At 45.9% G+C, this 19,842-nt stretch overlaps 1 protein-coding gene across 1 annotated transcript in view; it reads left to right on the plus strand.

Moving 5' to 3' along the window:
- The window catches only part of map6a (microtubule-associated protein 6a), a 48,363-nt gene extending 29,924 nt beyond the window's left edge, over nucleotides 1–18,439 (plus strand). Inside the window, exons 4-6 of the mRNA XM_072264223.1 lie at nucleotides 8,315–8,655; nucleotides 16,570–16,804; nucleotides 18,242–18,439. Of these exons, the coding sequence (XP_072120324.1) occupies nucleotides 8,315–8,655; nucleotides 16,570–16,804; nucleotides 18,242–18,439 (774 nt within the window). The remainder of the gene's footprint in view (nucleotides 1–8,314; nucleotides 8,656–16,569; nucleotides 16,805–18,241) is intronic.
- The last annotated feature ends 1,403 nt before the right edge of the window (nucleotides 18,440–19,842 follow it).

Consider the following 19,842-nt stretch of genomic DNA (forward strand, 5'->3'; position numbering starts at 1 on the left):
GCACCATCAATTTGTGGACATGTCACTCAGGAACTTGGGCTATATATATATATAGTGTGACTACATGTTTGGCAAAACCCGATGCAGACCGGGAGACCGCTTTGCTGAACACCTACGCTCTGTCCACCGGAGAAAGCAGGATCTCCCAGTGGCCACACATTTTAATTCCACATCCCATTCCCATTCTGACATGCCTATCCACGGCCTCCTCTACCGTAAAGATGAAGCCACACTCAGGTTGGAGGAACAACACCTTATATTCTGTCTGGGTAGCCTCCAACCTGATGGCATGAACATTGACTTCTCTAACTTCTGTTAATGCCCCACCTCCCCCCTCGTACTCCAACTGTTATTTATTTTTATACACACATTCTTTCTCTCTCTCTCCTTTTTCTCCCTCTGTCCCTCTGACTATACCCCTTGCCCATCCTCTGGGTCCCCCCCCCCCGTCTTTCTTCCCGGACCTCCTGTCCCATTATCCTCTCGTATCCCTTTTGCCTATCACCTGTCCATCTCTTGGCTCCTTCCCTCCTCCTCCTGTCTTCTCCGATCATTTTGGATCTCTCCCTCCCCCTCCCACTTTCAAATCCCTTACTCACTCTTCCTTCAGTTAGTCCTGACGAAGGGTCTCGGCCTGAAACGTCGACTGCACCTCTTCCTACAGATGCTGCCTGGCCTGCTGCGTTCACCAGCAACTTTGATGTGTGTTGCATGTTTGCTTGATGCCTTGCATGTGCTGTGTGTGTGTTGTATAGTGTCTGTTTCACACCCTGGCCCCAGAGGAATGCTGTTTCATTTGCATGTATTCGTACATGGTTCTGTGATAGTTAAACTCGAACATGAACCTTCAGGGAGATTTTGAGGATCAGCTGAAATGGTAGATGCAGTAACACCAGTGTACTGGAGGAGGCCAACATGAACAGCATCTCCACCACGATCAAACAACGCCAACTCCGATGGATAGGTCATGTCATCCGGATATCGAACTCGCGTCTCCCCAGACAGATCCTTTAGTCCCAGTTGAAGGAAGGTCAGTGAGTCTCTGGTGGGCAAAGGAAACGTTCAAAGAAAGCTTCAAAATCAGTCTGAAGAAATTCAACATAACACCTAAAAATTAGGAAGACAGTTCACTCAATACACTTGGAATAAATCTGTTCAAGAGGGAGATGCGTTACATGAGAGTGAACTCCATTGTGCCGAGCAGCGAAAGGAAAACTGAACAACCACACACGACAGCCTCCAGTTACTTGTGCCCACAGTGCACCAGAATGTGCGGATCCCACAGCCTCCTGAGGACCCACCATTAGACAAGCCCTCAGGAGAACATCATGCTCAACTCCAGCGATCATGCTAAAAGACTCTTGAATGGATGCCATACGATAAAAATGAATTGTTGATCTTCCGATCCACGTAGGTGTAGCCTTTGCACTTTATTTGTCTGCGTCTACACTGCAATTTCTCTGTAGCTGTAACACTATATTCTGCATTCTCCTTTATCACTGAGGCATGGAATGATCTGTCTGAATCAGAATTATGTTTAGTATTATTGACATATGTCATGAAATTTGTTGTCTTGTAGAGTGCAGTTCATTAAAAAATTAAATTACAATAAGAAGATAAAAAGTCAGAGGCCCTTTGGCCCATCTAGTCCATGCTGAACCATTTAACCTGCTTGCTCCCATTGCCTTGCACTGGGACCATAGCCTTCCATATCTCTACCATCCAAACTTCTCTTAAACAATGAAATTGGGCACATGCACCACTTGTGCTGGCAACTCGTGACACACTCTCACATCCCTCTGAGTAAAGAAATTTCCCTTCATGTTCCCCTTAAACCTTTCACCCTTAACCCATGACCTCTGGTTGTAGTCCCACCCAATCTCAGTAGAAAAAGCCTGCTTGCATTTACCCTATCTATACCTCTCATCATTTTGTGTATCTCTATCAAATCTCCCCTCAATCTTCTATGTTCCAGGGAATAGAATCCTAACCTTTTCAATCCTTCCATCTAACTCAGGTCTTCCAGACCCGCCAACATCCTCGTAAATTTTCTTTGTACTCTTTCAACCTTACTTACATCTTTCATGAAGGTTGGTGAACAGCACACTATACTCCAAATTTGGCCTCACCAACATCTTACACAACTTCAACATAACATTCTCTGTACTTTGATTTATGGAAGCCAATATACCAAAAGCTTTCTTTATGAACCTGTCTACCTGTGACGCCACCTTCAATGAATTATGGATCTGTATTCCCAGATCCCTTTATTCTACCACACTCCTCAGTGCCCTACCGTTCACTGTGTAAGACCTACCCTGTCAAAGTGTGATAAGTAGTACAAAAAGTGAGCAAAAAGTGAGGAAGTGTGCACAGATTCATGGCCTGTTCAGAAATCAGATGGTATGTAAACTAAATCTTTTCACTGGATCTCAGAACATGTGACATTAATAAACCAATTTCCATTGACCTAGTCAGTATTCAAAGTTCAAAGTACATTTATGATCAATGTATGCATACCAAACACAACCTTGATTCAGCTTCTTGCAGGCAGCCACAAAACAAAGAAACACAATAGAATCCACGAAAAATTCACACAAACCAACAACAACAAACATCCAGCATGCAAAATAGAGGAACAAATTGTACAAAGAATAAAAAAGTAAACAAATAACACAGAGAACGTGATCTGCAGAGTCCCTGAAATTGGGTGCACAGGCACGGGGTCAGTTCAGCGCTGAGGCAAGTGCCGATGGCTGCAGAGTGTGGCCACCTCAGAATACCGCAAAAATTGTAGATTGTTCAAATGATTCAAATGCAAAGGTTCAAAAGTTAGTAGTATTATCAGCACCTCGCAGAACTTCACCTTATATCGGTAGTACTGTCTTGGAAACCTAATAATACCATAAGACCATAAGACGTAGGAGCAGAATTAGCCCATCTGGCCCATCAAGTCTGCTCCGCCATTCAATCATGGCTGATCCTGTTTTTCTATCTCCTTCTCAACCCCAGTTCCCAGCCTTCTCCCCGTAACCTTTGGTGCCACGTCCAATCAAGAACCCAACCTGCCTTAAATACACCCAACGACCTGGCCTCCGCAGCTGCAAGTGGCAACAAATTCCACAAATTCACCACCCTCTGGCTAAAGAAATTTCTCCACATCTCTGTTTTGAAAGGGCGCCCCTCTATCATAAGGCCCTGCCCTCTTGTCCTAGACTCTCCCACCATGGGAAACACCCTTTCCACACCTACTCTGTCTAGGCCTTTCAACATTCGAAAGGTTTCAATGAGATCCCCCCTCATCCTTCTGAATTCCAGCGAGTACAGACCCAGAGCCATCAAACATTCCTCATATGATAACCCTTTCATTCCTGGAATCATCCTTGTGAACCTCCTGTGAACCCGCTCCAATGCCAGCACATCTTTTCCAAGATGAGGGGCCCAAAACTGTTCACAATACTCAAGGTGAGGCCTCACCAGTGCCTTATAAAGCCTCAGCATCCATCCCTGCTCTTGTATTCTAGACCTCTTGAAATGAATGCTAACATGGCATTTGCCTTCCTCATCACCAACTCACCTGCAAGTTAACCCTTAGGGTGTTCTGCACAAGGACTCCCAAGTCCCTCTGCATCTCAGATTCCTAGATTTTCTTCCCATTTAGAAAATAGTCCACACATTTATTTCTACTACCAAAGTGCATGACCATGCATTTTCCAACACTGTATTTCATTTGCCACTTTTTTGTCCAATCTTCTAATCTGTCTAAGTCGTTCTGCATCCTAGCTGTTTCCTCAACACTACCTGCCCCTCCACCAACCTTTGTATCATCTGCAAACTTGGCAACTAAGCCATCTATCCATCATCTAAATCATTTACTGTACGTACAGCATAAAAAGAATTGGTTTCAACACCAACCCTTGCGGAACATCACTAGTTACTAGCAGCCAACCAGAAAAGGATCCTTTTATTCCCACTCGCTGCGTCCTACCAATCATCAATGCTCTAACCATATTAGCAACTTTCCTGTAATACCATGGGCTCTTAACTTGGTAAGCAGCCTCATGTGTGGCACCTTGTCAAAGGCCTTCTGAAAGTACAAATATACAACATCCACTGCATCCCCTTTATCTATCCTACTTGTAATCTCCTCAAGGAATTCCAACAGGTTCGTCAGACAGGATTTTCCCTGAAGGAAACAATGCTAACTTTGTACTATCTTGTCCTGTGTCACCAAGCATTCCATCACCTCATCCTTAACAATTGACTCTAACATCTTCCCAACCACTGAGGTCAGGCTAACTGGTCTATACGCTTGATCAATCTAACCCTTCCCTCCCATATTTGTAAGTGATAAAAGATAGAATCGTAAAGTTATAGAACACTACAAAACTGAAACAGGCCTTTCAGCCCATCTAGTCCATCTCAAACTGTTATTCTGCCTAGTCCCATCAACCTGCACCTGGATCATAACCCTGCATTCCCTTCCCATCTGTGCATCCATCCAAACCATAAGACCATCAGACCATAAGAGATAGGAACAGAATTAGGCCATTTGGCCCATCAAGTCTTCTCCACCATTTCATCATGGCTAATCCATTTTCTTTCTCAGCCCCCAAGGTCCTGCCTTCTCCCAATATCTATTCATGCCCTGACCAATCAAGAATTTATCAACCACTGCATTAACTATACCTAATGACTTGGCCTCCACAGCTGTCTGTGGCAACAAATTCCACAGATTTACCACTCTCTGGCTAAAGAAATTCCTCCTCATCTTCATTCTAAAATGACACCCCTCTGCTTTGAGGCTGTGTCCTCTGTACTTAGATTTTCCTACCACAGGAAATATCCTCTCCGCATCCACTCTATCAAGTCCTTTCACCATTCAATAGGTTTCTGAATTCCAGTGAGTACAGGCCAAAGCCAATAAACACTCTTTGTATTACAAGCTTTTCAAACCCGGAATCATTTTTGTGAACCTCCTTTGAACCTACTCCAATGTCAGCACATCCTTTCTAAGATAAGGGGCCCAATGCTGATCACAGTACTCCAAGTGAGGACTCACAAGTACTCTATAAAGTCTCAACATTACATCCTTGCTTTTATATTCTAGTCCTCTTATAATGAATGCTAACAATGCATTTGCCTTCCTCAACACAAACTCGACCTGCAAATTAACCTTTAGGGAACTCTGGACAAGGGCTCCCAAGTCCCTTTGCACTCAGATTTTTGAATTGTCAGCCCATGCCTGGATATTGTCCAGGTCCTGCTGCATTTGGGTATGAATTGCTTCACTATCTGAGGAGTCATGAATGGTGCAGAACATTGTGCAATCATCTGCAAACACCCCCACTTCTGACCTTATGACCTTATTTCTTCTGTGACCCCTTTCAGTACCTTGGGGTGTACACCATCTGGTCCAGGTGACTAACTTACCTTCAGACCTTTCAGTTTCCCAAGAACCTTCTCCCTAGTAATTGTAACTTCAGACTCTTCTGACCCTTGAGTCTCTCGAATTTCCACCATGCTACTAGTGTCTTCCACAGTGAAGTCTGATGCAAACTACTTATTCAGTTTCAACGTCATTATCTTGTCCCCCATTACTACCAATGCAGCATCATTTTCCAGCGGTCCAATATCCACTGAATAAACTTTTGGTATCCTCTTTAATATTATTGACTAGCTTACTTTTGTATTACATCTTTTCCTTCTTAATGACTTCTTTAGTTGCCTTCTGTTGGTTTTTAAATCCTTTAAATTCCAACTAATTTTTGCACTATTATCTGCCATCTCTTTTGCTTTTATGTTGGCTTTCATTTCTCTTTGTCAAAGAATGTTGAATCTTTGTGGGTGGAGTTGAGAATCATATATAGGCCTCCAAATAGTAGCCAAGATGTGGGGTTGAGATTGCAAAGGGAGCTGGAATAGGTATGCAGTAAAGGTAAAGTCATGATTGTAATGGGGGAGTTCAATATGCAAGGGGATTGGAAAAATCAGTTTGGAGTTGGATTGCAAGAGAGGGAATTAGTTGAATGCCTCTGAGGTGGCTTTTTAGAGCAGCTTGTGCTTGAGTCTGCTTGGGGAAAGGCTATCTTAGACTGGGTATGTGTAATAACCTAGATCTTATTAGGGAGATTAATGTAAAGGAATCCTGAGGAGATGATGACCATAATATGATTGAATTCATACTGCAACTTGAGAGGGAGAAGCATCAGTATCGCAATGGATAAAAGGAATTATTGATGCATGAGAGAGGAGCTTGCTCAACTGAAATGGAAGAGGATACTGCTGGGGATGACGACAGAGCAGAGGTGGCTGAAGTTTCTGGGAATAGCTCACAAGGTGCAGGAGAGATAGGTTCCATAGAAGAAGAAGTACTCAAATGTCAGAGGTAGGCAACTGTGGCTGAAAAGGAAAGTTAAGGGAAGGTTGTGCCTTACAAGCCTGATTGAATTCTTTGAGGATGTAACAAAACACATTGATGAAGGTAGAGCAGTGGATGTAGTGTATATGAATTTCATTAAGGCATTTGATAAGATTCCTCATGCAAGGCTCATTCAGAAAGAAAGGAGGGATGGGATCCAAGGAGATCATGCTTTGTGGATCCAGAATTGGCTTACCTACAGAAGGCAAAGGGTGGTTGTAAATGGTTCATATTCTGCATGGAGATCGGTGACCAGCGGTGTTCCACAGGGATCTGTTCTGGGTCCCCTCCTCTTCGTGATTTTTATCAATGACCTGGATGAAGAAGTAGAAAGATGGATTAGCAAGTTTGCTGATGACACAAAGGTTGGGGTGTTGTGGATAGTCTGGAGGGTTGTCAGATGTTACAGCAGGACATCGATAAGATGTAGAACTGGGCTGAGATGTGGCAGTTGGAGTTCAACCCAGATAAGTGTGAAATGGTTCATTTTGGCAAGTCAGATTTAAAGACAGAAAATAGTATTAATGATAAAACTCTTGGCAGTGTGGAGGATCGGAGAGATCTTTGGTTCATGTCCAAAGGACACTCAAAGCTGCCGTGCAGGTTGACAGTGTTGCTAAGAAGGCGTATGGTGTGTTGGCCTTCATCAACCATGGGATTGAGTTCAAGAGCTGTGAGGTAATGTTACAGCTAGATAAGACCTTAGATAGACCCCACTTGGAGTACTTGGCTGACAGGCAGGAGGCAGCAAGTGGGAATAAAGGGGGACTTTTCTAGTTGGCTACTGGTGACTAGTGGTGGTCAGTATTGGGACTGCTACTTTTCACCTTGTTTGTCAGTGATTTAGATGATGGAATTTATGGCTTTTTGTGACAAAGTTTACAAATGAAATGAAGATAGGTGGAAGGGTAGATAGTATTGAGCAAGCAATGTGATTGCAGCAGGACTTAGACAAATTGGAAGAATGGGCAAAAAATTGGCAGATGGAATACAATGTTGGGAAATGTATGATAATGTATTTTGGTAAAAGGAACAATAGGGCAGTCTTTTATCTAACTGGGGAGAGGTTCAAATGGCAGAGGTGCAGAGAGACTTAGGAGTGTATTCAATATACTGAAGGAGAATAGAATATAAACACAAGGAGATATTGCTGAAGCTTTATAAGATACTAGACAGGCTGCACTTGGAGTATTGTCAACCGTTTGGCACCCACATCTCAGGATGTGTTGTCATTGGAGAGATTCCAAAGGAGGATTACGAGGATGATTCTGGGAATGAAAGGGTTAACATATGAGGAGTGTTTGGCAGCTTTGGGCCTGTACTCACTGGAGTTTAGAAGAATGCAGGGGGGGAACTCATTAAAACCTACCGAATGTTGAAAGGACTGGATAGGGTGGATGTGAAGAGGATATTTTCTATGGTTGGCCCGATACGTCAACTGTTTATTCCTCTCCTTAGATGCTGCCTAACCTGCTGAGTTTCTCCAACATTTGTGTATGTGTGTCATTCTGGATTTCCAGCATCGGCCAGAATCTCTTCTGTCCCAGGTTCCTTTGTTCTAACACACTCCTCAGTGTCCTACCATGCACTGTGGCAGTCCTACCTTGGTTTGTCCCCAGAAAGTGCAATGACTGACACTCGTCTGCATTAAATTCCACCTGCCATCTTTCTAGACTATTTCTCCAGCTCGTCCAGGTCCCTGCTGCCATCTTTGATAGCCTTCCTCCTTGATCACATTTAGATCCTAAATGTGTGGTGTAGTTGCTGCTGGGTGGGTTGCATATCTTTTTATGATCTCTTTTTTTTCCCCTGTTCTGCCACAATCAGGCATCTGAAGCGGTGACCGATGCTGTGTCGGCACCAGGAAACATCCGACCGGCCTCGAGGCGGGAGTCTGTCATGAGGCAGGACTACCGTCCCTGGAAGGTCCGCCCCGAGCCCAGCTGTAAGCCCAAGCAGGAGTACACGCCGACCGACACCCCCTTCGAGAAGGAGACGCAGTACAAGAAGGATTTCAAGGCATGGCCCATCCCCAAGAGGAGCGACCAGCACCCCTGGATCCCCAAGGGGGAGAGAGGGAGCCAGACCCCAGTGCCCAGTGGGGAGGAGCCAGCTGGTTCAGCAGCGCCAACGCCAGCCGGGATGGCGGCCGTGCAGGACCCAGCAAAGGGCAAAGCTGCGGACGCTCTAAACAGGCAGATTAAAGAGGACAGAGGGACGGCCACTTCGTACAGGTAACATGCCAGCAGAATTCAACATAGAACACAGAACAGCACAGGCCCTTCATCCCACGGTGTAGTGTCACGCTTTTAACCTACTCTTAGGTTAATCTAACCCTTCCCACTTACATAGCCCTCCATGTTTCTGTAATCCATCAATGAGCATCTTAAATGTCCATAATGTATCTGCCTCTGCCAGCACCTCTGGCAGCGAGTTCCATCTAACCCTCACTCTCTGCGTAATAAGGCTATCTCCCCGCTGTACTTTTCATAGTCATAGTCATATTCATACTTTATTGATCCCGGGGGAAATTGATTTTCGTTACAGTTGCACCATAAATAATAAATAGTAATAAAACCACAAATAGTTAAATAATAATATGTAAATTATGCCAGGAAATAAGTCCAGGACCAGCCTATTGGCTCAGGGTGTCTGACCCTCCAAGGGAGGAGTTGTGAAGTTTGATGGCCACAGGCAGGAATGACTTCCTAAAATTTTGTTGTCTCGTGTTAGCCATTTCCACCCCAGAAAAAAGTCTCTGGCTGTCCGCTTGTTGGATGCCTCTTATCATCTTGTACCCCTCTATCAAGTCACCTTTTATTCTCTTTAGCTCCAAAGAGAAAATCCCTCGCTCCCTCATAAGACATGCTCTCTAATCCATGTAGCATCCTGGTAAATCTCCTCTGCACCCTCTCTAAAGCTTTCAAATCCTTCCTATAATGAGGTGACCGGAACTGAACACAATACTCCAAGTGTGGTCTAACCAGGGTTTTATAGAGCTGTAACATTACCTCACGGCTCTTGAATTCAGTCCCCCTGAATAATGAAGGTCAACGCACCATACACATGCTTAACCACTCTATCAACTTGTGTACTAACATTGAGGGACCTATGGATGTGAACTCCAAGATCCCTCTGTTTCTCCACACTGACAAGAATAACTTCACACTTCTCTGGGTTGAACTCAATTGTTTCATTAAAATTCAAAGACTTCATGGCCAAATGTTCATTGTATCTCTGGCCAGACCTCAGCTAAAGTGTCTCATTCTTTGGAAGGTAGGAGCAGGCACAAACAAGGAGATGGGAGCTGGAGGAGGCCACTCAGCCCTTCAAACCTGCCCCAGTCCTCAATATGATCTTGGAACCAAAAGAAAATCAAAAAGCTGGAGGGACCCTGTTGGCCAGGCAACATGAGAAGTGGGCAGTCAATGTCTCGGATCGAGACCTATATCTAGACTGGAAGAATAGAGGTGAGATGGTCAGTGTAAAGAGGTGAGGGGGAGGAGTGGTACAAGAGCTGGGAGGTGATGGGTGGATCCAGGTGAGGAGGGTTGATAGGCAGATGGAGGAGGAGAGAGTGGAGAGAGTGATCGAGGCTGGGAGGTGATGGGCGGATCCAGGTGAGGAGGGCTGATAGGCGGATGGAGGAGGGGAGAGTAGAGAGAGTGACCGAGGCTGGGAGATGATGGGTGGATCCAGGTGAGGAATGATGATAAGCAGATGGAGGAGTGGAAAGTGAAGATAGTGACCGAGGCTGGGAGGTGATGGGTGGATCCAGGTGAGGAGGGTTGATAGGCAGATGGAGGAGGAGAGAGTGGAGAGAGTGATCGAGGCTGGGAGGTGATGGGCGGATCCAGGTGAGGAGGGCTGATAGGCGGATGGAGGAGGGGAGAGTAGAGAGAGTGACCGAGGCTGGGAGATGATGGGTGGATCCAGGTGAGGAATGATGATAAGCAGATGGAGGAGTGGAAAGTGAAGATAGTGACCGAGGCTGGGAGGTGATGGGTGGATCCAGGTGAGGAGGGTTGATAGGCAGATGGAGGAGGGGAGAGTGGAGAGAGTGATCGAGGCTGGGAGGTGATGGGTGGATCCAGGTGAGGAGGGCTGATAGGCAGATGGAGGAGGGGAGAGTGGAGAGAGTGATCGAGGCTGGGAGGTGATGGGTGGATCCAAATGAGGAGGGCTGATAGGCAGATGGAGGAGGGGAGAGTGAAGATAGTGACCGAGGCTGGGAGGTGATGGGTGGATCCAGTTGGAGCATGTTTTATGGGGCTGAGATCCAAGTGAGGAAGGATGATAGGCAGATGGAGGAGGGGAGAGTGGAGAGAGTGACTGAGTCTGGGAGATGATGGTGGAAACAGTGGAGGGCTTCAGATGAGGGAATCTGATAGGAAGTGGAGTGTGGAACCAAGTGAGGGAGGGGAACCAGTGGGAAGGGTGTGTGGATAATGGGCAGAAGGAGAGGGTGGAGGAGAAGAAAGAAGTTGGGTGATGGGGTCTGTGGTGGATGTAGGAGGAACTGGGTAGAGACGCAAGACAGTGAGAGCAGGAATCACGATTTGGAGAATTCAACGTGCCTGCTGTCGGATTATAGGCCACCCAGGTGAAGTCTGAACCGCAGTTCCTCTAGTTTGTATTGAGCCTCACCCTGGTAGTGGAAGAGGTCAAGGATAGACAGGCCGGTAAGGGAATGAGGAGGAGAATTAAAATTAAAATGGATAAGTTCTGATTATCAGTTATCCTGAACGGTAGATAGTCTCTTCGTTTATAGGGGATTTCTATTAGGCGGCACAGGAACATGGTGGTTAGAGTGACACTATACAGCACAGCGTTCCGGGTTCAATCCCACTGCTCGTATGAGTTAGTAGTTTAATCGGTCCCAAGGGTGTAATTGGCTTGTTGGGCTGAAAGTGACTGTTACCATTTTATCGTGTTGGGAAGTTATGTGGCAGTTCCGCAAGACATTGCCGAGGCCACATTTGAAATATTGCGTTCAATTTTGGTCACCCTGTGATAGGAAAGGTGTGATTAAGCAGGAAAGAGGAGACTGACAAAGATTTTGTTGGGACTCAAGGGACTGAGTTATGGAGCAAGTCCGAGCAGGCAGGGCCATTTTTCATCGGAGTGTGAGCAGAGGAGGGGTGATCTTACAGAGGTGTATAACACCACGAGGGACGTAGACAGAGTGAATGCATGTGCTTCTTTTTCCTAGGGTTGGGGAAATCAAGAACTTGAAAGCAAAGGTTTAGGGTGAGAGGGGAGAAATTTAATAAGAATCTGAGTGGCAACTTTATCACCCTGAGGGTGGTCAGTGTATGGAATGAGAGGAAGTGGTTGAGGCAAATACATTAAATGAGTAAACTGCCATAACCTCTTGCTCCCTGATAAATGCACATTGTTCAAGGCCAGCAATTAACCTGAATTGAGTGACGTCAGCTGTTGGCGCGCCAAACAAGCCTTGTTACGACACGTTCCACAGTCCACGAGAAAAGCTTCGGTTTTCGGAACTTTTCGGTTTTCAGAATTTCGGATAAGGGATTGTGGACCTGTACTTGGACAGGTAAGTTTAGAGTGGGGGTTTCCAATCCTGGGGTCCTTGGACCCCTTGGTTAATGGTAGAGGTTCATGGCTAATGGTAGGGGAACCCCAGGTTTAGAGGGATATGAGTCAAACGTGGGGAAATGGGACTAAGTTGGATGGGAACATTGATTGCACAAGCCAGGTGGGCTGAAGGGTCTGTTTCTGTACTACAGGACTTCGTAACAGGTATGATGAGCCAAATTGCCTTAAATGTTCATCACTCTGAAAATAACGTCAAACACAAAACAGAAAGCATAGAACATAGAACATTTCCACACAGTACAGGTCCTTTGGCCCACGATGTTATGCTTACCTTTTAACCTACCCCAAGATCAATCAAGCCCTTTCCTTCTACATAGCCCTCCATTTTTCTTTCATCCACGTGCCTATTTAAGAGTCTCTTAAATGTCCTTAATGTATCTGTCTCTACCATCACCTCTGGCAGGGCGTTCCACACACCCTCCAATGTCTGTGTGGAAAACCTACCTCTGACATCTGCCACCACCCCCCCCATACTGTCCTCCAATCAGTTTAAAACTGCGCCCCCACATATTAGCCATTTCCACCTTGGAAAAGAGTCTCTGGCTGTCCAGTTAATCTATGCCTCTTATCATCTGGTACTGTATACCCCTATCAAGTCAGCTCTCATTCTCCTTTGCACTAAGAGAAAGGCCCAGCTTGCTCAACCTGTCCTCATCAGACATGCTCTCAAATCCAGGCAGCATCCTGGTAAATCTCCTCTGCACCCTCTCCAAAGCTTCCACATCCTTCCTATAATGAGTGACCAGAACTGAGCACAGTTTTCCAAGTGTGGCCTAACCGGAGTTTTATAGAGCTGCAATATTACCTCAATCCCCTAACTAATAAAGGCCAACATACCGTCCGCCTTCTTAACTATTCTATCCAATTGCACGGCAATTTGGAGGACTCTGCAGAGATATCCTCCATCACTCTATTGCTCCAAAAAGAAAATCCCTAGCTTGCTTAACCTTTACTCACAAGAGGAGATGAGTGGGTAGGTGTAACACTTTGGCTGCTCGCAGGAATAAGTGCTGGGAGGGACATTAGTAAAGCACAGTATAGGGCCTGCTGGAGATAGTGGTAGAAGATACATTAGGAGCATTTAAGAAGGTCTTAGATGGATGAAAGAAAAATGGAGGACTATGCGGGAGGGAAGGGTTAGGTTGACTCTGTTGGCACATTGGCATACTGTAGTGTTCTAATTTCGATCCTCCTTGGCTCCAAAGAGAAAAGCCCTAGCTATTGCTTTAAATCCAATTGACCAAGTCTCCCAGGAGCCCACTGGCCTTAACTTTTTTCAATCAGCCTAACATACAGTAAGTGGGCCATTGAGGACTCTGCCTGAGCCGACTGCTAGCCCCTCTGTGAGGATGCTTCTGTACCTCTGTGTCCCTGAAGAGAGAGCACACAGCTCCCTGGGAGCCTTGTGGGACCAGTAGGCACCACAGGCTGGAGTGCATACTAGCATCAAAATCAAAGTCAGGTTTAATATCACTGGCATATGTTATGAAATTTGTTGTCTTATGGCAGTAGTACATTGTAATACATAATAATAAAAAACTATAAATTACAATAAACAATGTATATTTTAAAATTAAATTAAATAAGTCGTGCAAATGAGAGCAAAAAAGGGAAACATATTGAAATAGTGTACATGGTTCATTGCCCATTTGGAAATCTGATGGTGAAGGGGAAGAAATTGTTCCTAAGATGTTCAGTGTGCATCTTCAGGCTCCTGTATCTCCTTCTTGATGGTAGCAATGAGAAGACCTGCCCTGGGTGACAAGGGTTCTTAATGGTGGATGCCACTTTTTTGAGGCATCGCCTTTTGAAGGTGTCCTGGACACTGGGGAGGATTGTGCCAATGATGGAGCTGGCCGAGCTTTCAACTTTCTGCAGCATTTTCTGATTCTGTGCAGAATCACAGAATTCCCTCCATACCAGACGGTGATGCAACCAGTTTGAATGCTCTCCGTGTACATCTGCAGAAATTTGCGAGAGTCTTTGGTGACGTACCAAACCTCCTCAAACTCCCAATGAGATATAGCTCTGTCATGCTTTCTTTGTAACTACCTTGATATGTTGGGCTCGGGATAGATCCTCAGAAATGTTGACACCAAGAACTTGAAGCCGCTCACCCTTTCCACAGCCGATCCCTCAATGAGGCCTGGTGTGCCTTCTCCGTCTTCCTCTTCCTGATGTTCACAGTCAATTCCGTGGTCTCACTGACATTGAGTGCAAGGTTGTTCCTGTGACTCCACCCAACCAGCTGGTCTATCCTGCTCCTGTATGTCTCCTTGTCACCATCTGAAATTCTACCAACAATAGTTGTGTCATCAGCAAATTTATAGACGCCATTTTATCTGTGCCTAGCCACACATTGATGGGGCTGTATAGAACACAGAAAATAGAGGAGTGCAGCATAGGAACAGGTCTAGGATGATCACGCTTCAATTTGAAAAGTAAGTAAATATTCTTATAATGGTTGGCGGGGTGGAGCAATGTCTCTACTAAAGAAAGTGTAAGGTGCTCTTTCCCTCCGCTAGTCTGCAGATCACCCTTGGGCAAGGTGTAGCACCTGCTTAGCCCCCCGATCAGGGTCGCGTGAAACCATGGGAGCAGATGGTGGATGGTTGTATGAGCAGCCGGTGCAGATCACAAGTCCTGGTTATGTGACCACGTCGCCAGGCAGACAATCTCTGAAGAGTATTGATAATGGCTGGGGTCACCCATCTAGTAAAGACACTGTCCAGAAGAAGGCAATGGCAAACCACTTCTGTAGAAACAATTATGGTCAAAGACCATGATCACTCACATCATACAACACAGCACACAATGATTATGGTGATGATCCTAGTGAACCTAATGTAAATCTGTGTACGTGTAAGTAGGGCTCGTCAGCCGCGGTTGGCAGCTCATCTAGGAGAAGGAGAACTCTCATCTCGAACATCAGCTGCCTTGCGGCTATACCCACTCATGGGGAAGACTTTGGGAATAAACCCGAGGAAAAATCCAGAGCTGGAGTCCCTGAGGCAGACCTACGTTGAGTTCAATGCTGACTGGCAACTCCTGCGACTCTGCTGGTACCAAACTGTATCGGTCTCTGCCGTTGCTTTGGGTTTATCAGATATGTGGAGAGGGGGATCTTGCTACATAGGCAACAGCTTGCTCTCCATATTGTACTGCCCTGGCTTATCTATCTAGACAGCTAGGACACAATATCCATGGTTGACCCTGACCGACGGAGGTCTCATCATGCAAATAAACAAACGTTCATGTATAAATAGGTGTGCCCCTTGCTAGCTGTCTATTTCACAGGCAACTGCTCGAAATTACAGTCCATCATGCAAACCAGCCTCCCCTCCATGAACTCTGTCTACGCTTCCGGCTGCCTCAGGAAAGCAGCCAACATAATCAAGGACCCCTCCCACTATGGATAGTCTCTCTTCTCCCATCCCTCCCATTGGACTGAAGAAATAAAAGTTACAGAGCTCATCCCACTATACTCATGAACAGCTACTACCCCACTGTTATTTGATTCTTCGACAGACTTTTATATAGATGCCGCCAGGACTCAAGGACCTGAGTTACGGTATATGAAAAAGTTGAACAGGCTGGAACTTTATTCCTTGGAGCACAGGAGAAGGAGGGAGATCTTACAGAAGTATAGAAAGTTATGAGAGGTGTAGATGCAGGACTTTTCCCCTCAAGTTGGGTGAGACTGGAACTAGAGGTCATAGGTTAAGGGTGAAAGGTGAAATATTTAATGGGAACACTGAGTGGCGAACTTCTTCACACAGAGTGAAGTGAGAGTAGGGATCGAGCTGCCAGTGGACATGGTGGGTGAGGGTTCAATTGCAACAATTCAGAGAAGTTTAGATAAGAACATGGATGAGAGGGACATGGTGGGATATGGTCCAGGTGCGAGTAAATGGGACTGGAGAGAAAAACAGGTCAGCATGGATTACATGGGTTGAGGGGCCTGCTTATGACTCTGCTAAAGATGAACTCATGACCTGGCGATCTACCTTGTCATGGACCTTGCAACTTAATATCTGCTTGCTCTGCAATTTCTCTGTAACTGTAGCACTCTATTCTGCACTTTGATTTCCTTTTTTTAATAGCATGATGTGTGGGCATGTGGCCAAGTGGTTAAGGCATTGGACTAGCGACCTGAAGGTCGTGAGTTTGAGCCCCAGCCGAGGGAACATGTTGTGTCCTTGAGCAAGGCACTTAATCACACATTGCTCTGCGATGACACTGGTGCCAAGCTGTATGGGTCCTAATGCCCTTCCCTTGGACAACATCGGTGTCGTGGAGAGGGGAGACTTGCAGCATGGGCAACTGCTGGTCTTCCATACAACCTTGCCCAGGCCTGCGCCCTGGAGAGTGAAGACTTTCCAGGTGCAGATCCATGGTCTCGCAAGACTAACGGATGTACTTACATATTGAATGATCTATCTGGATATCACACAAACAATAGTTTTTCATTGTGTCTCGGTTCACGTGGTAGTAACAAAGCAATTACCAACTGTGCCTCCCTGCAGGAACGAGTTCAGGGCCTGGACAGTGGATGTCAAACCCACGAAGGCCATTAAACCCAAGCAAACGTACCACCCTCCAGACGCGAAGGTCGCCCATGAGACCAGTTACAACACCACCTTCAGGGGCCAGTTCAGTAAACGGCCAGATATGATCAAGCCAGGGACAGCGGACACAAAGGGTCCGGAACGCAGGAGGATACGCAGCCTCTACAGCGAGTTCTACAGAGAGCCAGCCAAGGTAAAGGCAAACGCTGCAGCCCCACATTCTCTCAGCCTGGTCACCAGTAACTTATGGGGGAGGGAGTTTTGGGGAGCATCTTTTGTTTATTGCAGTGCAGCAAATGGCAACACGATAGCTTTGCAGTGAGCACAACACTTTACAATGTCAGCTGTAAGACCAGGGTTCGATTCCCGCTGCTGCTTGTAGGGAGTTTGTACGTTCTCCCCGTGACCACGTGGGTTTCCTCCAGGTGCTCCAGTTTCCTCCCACACTCCAAAGACGTACGAATTAGGATTAGTAAGTTGTGTGGGCATGCTATGTTGGCGCTGAAGCGTGGCGACACTTGATAATTTGATTTGATGCAAATGATGCATCAAAAAAAAGAGGAATAGTGAGCTAGTGTTCATGTGCTCATGGACTGTTCAGAAATCTGATGGCAGAGGGGACGAAGTTGTTCCGAAAGTAGTGAGTGTGAGTCTTCTGGTTTCTGTACCTCCTTCCTAATGGTAGCAATAAGAAGAGGGCATCTCCTACTTGATGAGGGTCCTTAATGACAGATGCCAGCTTTTTGAGTCACCGTCTTTCGAAGATATGCTCGATGCTGGGGAGGCTGGTGCCCATGACAGAACTGGCTGGGTTTACAACTTGCAGAAGCTTTTACTGATCCTCTGTAGTGGCCCCTCCACAGCCAGTCGGAATGCTCTCCACGGTACATCTGTAGAAACTTCTAAGAAATCAGGGTGGAAGGGTTGGTGGAAACAATAACTGTTTATTCCCGTCCATTGTTTCTGCCTGACCTGCTGAGTTCCTCCAGCATTTTTGTGTGTGTTGCTCAAAATTTACAGCATCTGCAGAATCTCATGAAATTAAGAGGGTCTGCAGATGCTGGAAATCCAAAGCAACACACGCAAAAAAAATGCTGGAGGAACTCAGCAGGTCAGGCAGCATCTATGGAAATGAATAAACAGTTGACATTTTGGGTCGAGAGCCTTCATCAGGACTGGAAAGGAAGGGGGAAGATGCCAGAATAAAAAGGTTGGGGGCACGGGAAGGAGGACAGCCAGAAGGTGATAGGTGAAGCCAAGTGGTGCCTATCACCTCACCCTGGTACCTCTCCTCCTTCCCTTTCTCCTACAGTCCACTCTCCTCTCCTATCAGACTCCTTCCTCACCAGCCCTTTACCTTTCCTACCGACTGGCACCAACAATCATTCCAGGGTCAAAGTCATTTAGATAACACTTCTTCTCCATTAAAACGCTTGCTGAACCTCTTGACCGTGTCTGCGTGCTTTTATACATTGTGATGCTGCCACATGATTGGCTGATTTTATATTGTCATTAATGAGCAAGTGTATCTAATAAAATGGCCACTGAGTGTATGCTGTATAATATTGTGATTCTAACAATTATTTTTCGCCCCCCTTCCCCACCCCACACTTCTGCCTCTTCCTTCAAGCCGGAGAAGCCTAGCGCCCAGACATCGAAACCAAAAAAGCCGTCCAGCCATAAAACCCCCCGAAAAGCCAAAGAGAAACACGGCACGTCTAGTCGGGCAGTGAAGAAAAAGGCGGCCGAGAACGCACCAGCCACCAAACCGGAGGAGGGCGAGAAAAACCAGGAGATCAACAACAAGTTAGCCGAGGCGAAAGAGTGATGTCGCCAACATGTCTGTGACTGGGGCAACTGGAGAATGATCAGACCTTTTCCCGCCAGACGAAGGCAGCCCTCTGTCACACACAGATCAATAGTTCAGCCAGAGTATTTATTGATGACTATGCATCAGCCAAGGATTTGGGAGTTGGCCCGGTGTATGACACTCTGAAAGCAGAGTTTACTTAAAGAATAGGGGAAACTACAGCAACTTCTCCCAATAACAGCTGGATAATTTCTCCAGAAGGAAGCAATCTATGGAAGATAGTTAGATATAAGTTATATCCATAAAGTCAATCTTGTACACTTAGAGCAGGGTGGATGCCAAACTTGATTGACAAGGGAATTACCCAATCATTTCCACCCTGGCCGACCGTAAGATTGTCAATAAATATAGCCTAGATAAACACAGACCAGGAGAGCCTGATTCAAAACTATAATTCTCTTTATGTATAAGATAAGATTGGAAGACATGGGAACAGAATTAGGCCTTTTGGCCCATCAAAACTGTTCAGCCATTCAATCATAGCTGATTTATTATCCTTTTAAGACCCATTCTCCTGCCTTCTCTCGGTAAACTTTGATGCCCTGACTAATAACGAACCTATCAACCTCTGCTTTAAATATACTCAATGACTTTGCCTCCATTGCCATCTGTGGCAATAAATTCCACAGACTCCCCACCCTCTAGCTAAAGAAATTCCTCCTCATCTCTGATCTAAATGATTGCTCCTCTATTCTGAGGCTGTACCCTGTAGTCCGAGAATCCCCCCCTTAGGGAAACTTCCTCTGCGCATTCACTTTATCTAGGTTTTTCAACAGTCGATAAGTTTCAATGAGATCCCCCCCCCATTCTTCTTAACTGCAGCAAGCAGAGGACCAGAGCTATCAAATGCTCCTCATACATTAACCCTTTCATTTCCAGGGTCATTCTCATAAATCTCCTCTGGATTCTGTCCGACACCAGTATATCTTTTCTTAGATAGGGGTCCAAAGCTGCTTACAATACTCGGTCTGGCCAATGCCTTATAAAGCCTCAGCATTACATCCTTGCTTTTATATTCTAGTCCTCTCAAAATAAATACTAACATTGCATCTGCCTTCCTCGCCACCAACCCAGCCTGCGAGTTAGCCTTTAGGACGGTAGTCTCTCAGCTCTCCCCTGCTCAACTGCCCTCCTTCCCTCAACCCGCCCATCCCTTCCAGCCCAGTAGTATGTCTGAATCCTGCATTAGTGAATTAACAGACTGCCCACACACTGAACAGTGTCATGGGGGGAATTGGCACTGATCAACACCGAGGACAAGAACAGTCAATAACGACGAATACACAGTGGACAGGAGAGTCCTATAACATGTCAGTGAGGCCTAATTTGGAGTATGGAGTGCAGTTCTGGTCACCTACCTT

This window comes from Mobula birostris, chromosome 7 (genome assembly GCF_030028105.1).
Source record: "Mobula birostris isolate sMobBir1 chromosome 7, sMobBir1.hap1, whole genome shotgun sequence".
NCBI classification, from domain to species: domain Eukaryota; kingdom Metazoa; phylum Chordata; class Chondrichthyes; order Myliobatiformes; family Myliobatidae; genus Mobula; species Mobula birostris.